Below are 7,312 nucleotides of genomic sequence, written 5' to 3'. Positions count from 1 at the left end.
AAGTTTATTAACACATTCATTTATTCCTGCACTGAAGAAAAAAATAGACAGCAAAAAAAATAACAGCGCTTGAAATTTGACGTTTTTTCAAATTAAAAGTCTGTTTGTGATGTTGTAAAAATCAGTGATAAAAATTAAAATTTGATGATAAATGTATCTGCTAACTGAGGTCAATTTTAATACTTATTTCCCAAATTGTGAACTGACACTATTATACAGTATTACGTCTTTTGTTCCGAAATATAAAAACATTCAGTATGCGTTCCCAGATCACGCAGATTTCCCAGATCGTGTACTGACAGGGTTGTTGCACTGCAAGTGCAGGTTAGGAGTGTTCGGCATATGGAATATGTCTGAGCTGACGCACATTGATGACATCACATGATTTATTTTAAAAATCTCTCTCTTTAAAAATAGGCTTCAACACAAGTTGGGCATCACAGACAGGCAGTATGGAGGTATTTGGATGTTTTTAAGTTTGTCTTTTTGGACGAAGATGAAGATGAAGACAACTGAGCTCCAGTCGCTACATTAAAATGAGCAAACATTTTTGCCTATAACTCTAAAAAGGAACAGATGAGACTGTGTTGACCAAAAATACCATTTAAACTGAACCAAATCCTGTGTATCGACATATTAAAACATGAATAATGTTATTCTACATACAATAAAATTCTGGTATAACCTTTGATTTAGCAAGCCTTCGCAATCTCTTTGGCTCCTAAACTATTGTTTTATTATAATATATCAAATAATCCTGTGCCACCAATAAGGGAATAAGTTGAAGAAAATGTATAAATGCATATATCAGTGTTCTCTGGGTTGGAGAAAGCATATCTATAATTGAATTGACGCTGTGAAACTTTTTACGACAATATTAATGCGACCAGGAAGCAGTGATGGGACCACATGTTTATTAACTTCAATCTGTACAGAACTCAAACATCTTCAGTCACCACGTCATGCAAAGCGGTATTGCGTTACAAATATAAACACAATACAATTTTTACTGTACCATAAATATGGAGCTTTTTAAAAAATAAATAAATAAATATATTACAAAAAATAAACTCCTGATATGACACACACACGTAAAAACACACAAAACCAAGATGGCAGCCTTAACTTGCATCATAGCACTGACGATTGATATCGGAATCTTTCGATAGAAGTGCAACTGGGGCTTGTTTTACACACCGATTGGATCACGAAACTATAAAATGATCACACTCAGTAAAGAAAGAATGAGGCGTTGAACACACACTTTTTTATATTCATAACAGGGCGACAGCGCTCGACAGGCCTGCCGAGGTGTTATTGCACTACTGTCTCAACGTCTTTTCATGAGAATAATCAACAAATACGATACTGTTGATATCTACACAGAGATGGAACGAAGAATCACCAGTCACAGCTGCAGACACCAGTCTCGACGGCCTCTCAAACACATTCATCCATCAAACCCGGCGCCGCCGAATGAATGCGTCTGACCCGCGACCGACTGGAGCCTGCTTCAGGGCTAACGCGTATAGCTGCAGAAATTGAAAACACAATAAGGCTACAACATCTATAGAGAAAGATAGGCAACGGAGGGAAACATGGGTCCCTTCTGCTCCGATAATCACACTGAGCCACTCGAAAGGAGCCATGCAGAACAACAGATGAACAAACACAGAGTTCCCTCACACCGACACACAGACCTCAAGGCTTTCGGACGGAAAAGAATCGGCATCAGTGACAGGTGGCCAGGACACAGCAGCTGGATCGATCGTCGATAAAACCATTATCAATACAGAGAAATAAAACCAGCTGATTATCATTCAAATGCCTATTAATTCAACCACTGAAGAAAAGATTGAACACACTCATGACTTATGTTTGTAGCTGGCTTATTTCCTTTTACCACATATATTTATATCTATCAGGTTAGATTTGTTTCTATAAATATTGTACATAAATATTATCCTTTTATATAACTGTATACGCTCTGGGAAAATAAATAATAATAGATTCCTCAACGTTTTTTTTTTTTTTTTTTTGCCACATTCTACATGTAAGTTTCAGCACAGAAATTGTAAAAGATTAAAACAGAGGCAGGTAATAAAGCCGAACTTTGATTGGACGGACATATGGAATAATTAAAAGTGAAAAATATATATTAAAAATTAAATTTACTTGAAAATAAACTTTATTTTTCTGTATTTCTTAGTCAAACATGGGTGGTGTTCCTCAGGGTCCAGGTTTAGGTACCTTAAATGTGCCAAATGTTGCCCGCCAAGTCATTTTATGGGGCCTGTTGGATTATTGGCTCAATATCAAACTAGATGAGTGTTCATGTTGATCTTTTAACCTATAAAGCCACCAGTGTTTGAGCTAACATAAGCAAATATAGTTGATGACAATCATTTTATTCAGACTAACGACAAGAGTAAACATGACGTTGAAGAAAAGGAATTTGATGGGAGTGTGAAGGTAAATGAACAATGAGATTATAAGGATTAATGTTTGACAGTTTTGACTTAAATCTTCCATCTCGCAACAACTTTTGAAACACGACACAAAATCATCATTTCGGTTTCAAATGGGAAATCCCAGTAAAAGAACAAAAGAGAGTCTTGTCAGATTTAATCAAGTCATTCTAAAAAAATATCCTCATTCCAATTGTCTTCTCACGTTTAAAAACACTGTGTAGTGTCTTGTGATCGACGCACATTCAGCCAACTGGTTGAGAAAATGCAACACAAATGCATCCTGTCGAAAACCATGCTAAAGAAATGTCTCGGTGTTCTTGATCACTGGTCAAAAACCTCAGACAATGACTGAAACTGAAATTGAAATGCTAAGCCAACTTTGTCTTGGTATCACACCAGTTCTACTGACATCCATACTGGCTGTCATCATATGACTCAAACCAAATTCATAATGGGATTCTTTTTTGGAACACAAATCCCCGAACTAAATGAGTCCTTTCTATGTTTGGACTCAAAAGAGGGGAAGCAAAAAATGGCTATCATAAGCTAATATTGATCTTTAGAAACCTTTAATCAGAGCCTCTTCAAATATTGAAATGTTACTAAAGTCTCACAACTCTAACTCTGAAATCTCAACCCTATGCTTAGCAGTGTCCAAAACAACAGTCAAAAGAAACTGATGTTAGCTTCGGAATTTAAAGTCCTAAAAGGTTTTTAACTTCTAACTTCGTTAACTTCTTAAACATTGCTTAAAGTTTTTTCACGCTCTCAAAAGAAAGTTTTGTCAAAGGTTTCTGTTTTGTGATATATCGCGAAAAAAATACGTACGTAATTACTAAATAATTACTCCACATTTCTATTACCAACAACTTTGCCTTTAAACTATCTTCAATCGTTTTCGTCTTTGGGGCAAAACTATCGAGGTAACTTTAAGAGGAAACCATAACAAGACCCTTTAAAAAAAATATTTAAAACAACAACTTAAAAGCATAATGGAAACCTTGTCCATCCAAAAGTAATGGTTACATTTTTGACAAGTTGTCATGTTTTGTTCTGTGTCATCAACAGGATGTGGCCTTTTGCAATAGATTACAATCTGTCTGATAATCAAATTACTTTATGACTCTCTATTCCTCTATCAAAGAATTTGTCAATCCAATCCGAGTCCGGTTTTTAGTTCAACTTCTGCAACAAAGTGTTAGGTTTTAAAATCTTTTTAAGAAGTAGTGGTAATTAACTTTTTTTTTTCTGTGCCTGAAAAAGTGATTTTCCATGTTAGAACGTGGCAGAAAAACTCACCATACACATCAAAACCTCCATCAGCTGAATTCTGGCACGGCATCATGCACTGAACATCCTGCCCAGCAGGCTTCGCTGTTAGTCACACAGAGAAGATAGAAGTGGAAGAGGGACCAGGACGGAGGGGAAACAGTACAGTTAAACACACAAAGTTTAATCTCAGACTGGTTCACATTTAATGTCAATCGAGTCACTACTGGCCAGTGGGAGGAGGAGGCCCCGGGAAGCAAAGACCTAGTCAGAGAAAAGGCTGGCGAAGGACTTTCGGAGGTTGCGAATGGTCTCGGCCTTCGCCTCTTCTTGACCGTCACCTCCGGAGCTGGAGACTCCGCGGAAGAAAGAGGAGTCGCTGAAGGCGTTGAAGGCATTGGTCAGGGACTGGGACTTACTGGGAAGCAGGACAAGAAGAGGGAAAATAATGATGTATGGATCAAATACAAGGAGCGAAGGGTGTTAATATGTGTGAGAGGATACACACTGGGACACAAGTCACAGGGCCAGGAGGATACAGAGAATGAAGCTTAAAGGACAGGCTGAGATAAACTGTGTGATTCTGGGAAGACATGACGGTGTTGAGGAAAGAAATTTCGCCCCAAAACAAATTTTCGCTAAAACTTGTGAGGTATATTTAGTAATCTATGATTATTTATACATTTTTAACTAATTAAATTTGGACTTAACCTTGCGTTTTTTTTTGTTGATAATTACCTGTTTTTTTGAGAATTAAAGTAGATGATGAAATGTTATCATGCCGATGTATTTGGTAGTCAACTTGTTAGGTTACAATTGTATCGGTTTCCATAATGACAAACTCAAGGCCTGTGGGTCAATGTTTGGCCTTACTATTAACTTTTTTTCCCTCAAACAATCTGCTTTACATTAACATGTTGGTGTTGAAATATTTCCTTTTTTTTTGTAAAAGTTTATGTAATTTATTCCTGTTTAAAAAAAGCTATTCTTAAGTATTTAAACACATTCAAAATGTGTTACAAACACATAGTGTGTCCCAAATTGACACTTCTGCACTTAGACGTAACATTTTGGGTACACAAGTGCGTACACACGGAACTGTGGGCGAAAATGTAGTGCCCTATATGTACTCAATCGGTGCACTCAAAAGACCAGAAAATTGAGTGTTGATCGATGGACACGTTCCACTCTTAATGACCGCCATCTTAGTGGCGTGGATGAAGCTAGGTCTAGAGCTATGTTGCTAAACAGAAGATACGTCGCTGACGACATGTCTTCGGAGCACATACCGGTGTCAATTTCTTGAGAAAACACTAATCTTACCCTAAAACAACAATAAAAACACAATGAAACACAACTTAATAACTTGCTTTGTGATAATTCGCAATTACTAAGCCTGTGTATGCGAAGTGTGGTCCTGGAAATGTTGCGATTTAGGGTTGCTTGGTCACTGAAACTACCTTTTCCAAGTTTGAAAGATAACTCTTGGCTTTAAAAAAAAAAAAAAAATACAAAACCCACACAAAAAAAAAGGTTTGAACCCAAGAATCCTCTACTGACTTTCACGATTGAGAGCGTTCAGATTCCAAAAATGACACAGTTTACCTCAGCTGTTTAAAACAAATCTGGTTCTACAAGAAGAATTTTTAAAAAGAAAAAAACAACCACATAGACAACCACCTTCGTTAAATAGTTTTGGTACAACGAAAAAAGGACAGAGTGTGAACGTGAAAGTTGATATGCGGCGGCATCATCAACAGTGTTGCTCTTACTTCAGCAGAGGGTGGCTTTTCTGCTGGGATCCCTGCTGCTCCTCCCCGACACCCTCGGCTGGGGCGTCGGAGGCTTCGGCGGGGGCAAACTCTGCGGTTGGCTGAGCGTTGGCAGGAGACTGGATGTCAGGTGAGGACTGGCTGGCTCTGCCGGGAGACTGGGGGCTGCTGCTATCTGAGGAGCTCTGGGGTTTGGGCGGGGCCCTGGGGGGAGGTGGGGTCTGAGGTTTTGGCTGCAGCTGTGGCTTGGAATTCCTGCGCACCGGCGGGATGGGCTTTGCAGGCGGTGTCGGTTTCGGAGGCAGATCTTTGGGTTTGCCGGGAGATGGAGAAGGCGAGCCTTGGGGTTGAGGTTTGGGCTGCTCAGTGGTGGCGGCGGAGACGTTGGGCGAGGCTGGAGGGGAGGCAGGAGCTGCTGCTGCTGCTGCTGCTGCCACTTTGGTCTGAGGGGAAGCTGGCGCTGCCGCAGGTTTAGCTGGGGATGAAGGAGATGCTTTGGCAGGAGCCGGGCTGGAGGCAGGATCCGGCTTCGTGACAGACGGGGCCCTGGTCATCGGGGGAGGCCTCGGCACCGGCGGCTTGTTGACGGATGCCGCCTTTTGAACCGGGGCCGGCTTCTGGGCTTGTGCTGGTTTCTGAGCCTGAGCTGGACCAGGTTTCTGTGCCTGGGCGGGTTTCGGTGCTGGTTCCGAGGCCCTCTTCGCTGTCTCTGAGGACTGCTCGATGCTCTGAGATTTCACCGGCGCTCCTGAATAATGTAGTGAACACATTGTTAGACCTCACAGGGACTCAAACACATTCTGTTGCTACATTCCCTGTTGTTGTGTTGTGTGAAATAAAGAAACTTTGATTCTGATCCAGGAGTTTTTGATAGGATTTGAAGCGGTTCCAGAACTGGAACAACATCGCTTACCTAGGCTAACTAAACTACAAAATCAATAAACACTACAACCCATGATAAAAATCTGCTCTATTGTTGTCTCACTTCCTCTCATTGAACTCATCCCTGCATTTGTTTTCTTGTTTCAATTCATAGTAAATACTAGTGATGGATTCACGAGGCTTCATGAAACAGCTGATGAGGTATCATGATGCAGTGTTTTCATTTTGAAAGACCACTTGATGGCAGTTTCTGCTTTATAATCATTGGCTCTGATCTACTGATTCAATGTTATCTTGGCCTCTGAGAGTGAGAGTGACATCTGAGAGTGACAGCTAGTGCTCTTTTGAATCGTATCGTGATACAGCATTAGCTGCATTATGAGGCTTTATAAACCCATCACTATTAAAATTGCAATCTTTGTGTAGATACATGATCATTTATCATAAATATTTAATGTCGATTGGGAGTTTGAAATACATGTAAATCCATTTGTACAGAAATGTATGTAAAAATATGTGCCGAATATGACTTTTCTCTCTCCAGCAGCTGGTATATTTCAAATCCAAAACTACCTTGCAGCTGCATCATTGTGTGCTGCCTTGGCTTCATTTTATTGACAAATAACTAGCAGACAATCTCTCTCAATGTGTCTCTGAGGTCTTCACTAATGCACTTCTGCTGGTCCTGCACAGTCCACCGCCCTTATTAAATAAAGCAGTGTCAAGATCAACGTGCCCTCTTTTTAAAAAGGTCATCACTACATAATTTGCAGAGACCGGACCCATCCAGGCTTGAAATGAAAGAATGTGTTGCGGTAACTACATAAAATAGCAAGCTGAGAGAGCGACTACACATTAGTGGCCAGTGGAGGGCAGTGTTGCATTCTTAAAGAACAAGATGACGGCAGGAAACTAACA

The 7,312-nt window shown here is 40.1% G+C and overlaps 1 protein-coding gene across 1 annotated transcript in view; it reads right to left on the bottom strand.

Annotated features, from left to right (window-relative positions):
- Positions 1 to 897: 897 nt before the first annotated feature.
- syn2b (synapsin IIb) overlaps positions 898 to 7,312 on the bottom strand; it is a 67,300-nt gene continuing 60,885 nt past the window's right edge. Inside the window, exons 12-13 of the mRNA XM_087800396.1 lie at positions 5,513 to 6,260; positions 898 to 4,158 (exon numbers count right to left, since the gene is read on the bottom strand). Of these exons, the coding sequence (XP_087656522.1) occupies positions 4,005 to 4,158; positions 5,513 to 6,260 (902 nt within the window). The 3' untranslated portion in view covers positions 898 to 4,004. The remainder of the gene's footprint in view (positions 4,159 to 5,512; positions 6,261 to 7,312) is intronic.

The sequence above is a fragment of the Callionymus lyra genome, chromosome 10 (genome assembly GCF_982586985.1).
Source record: "Callionymus lyra chromosome 10, fCalLyr1.hap1.1, whole genome shotgun sequence".
In the NCBI taxonomy this organism is placed as follows: domain Eukaryota; kingdom Metazoa; phylum Chordata; class Actinopteri; order Syngnathiformes; family Callionymidae; genus Callionymus; species Callionymus lyra.
The sequence above is the reverse complement of the archived record's forward strand: the minus strand, read 5'-3'. Positions and strand labels throughout refer to the sequence as shown.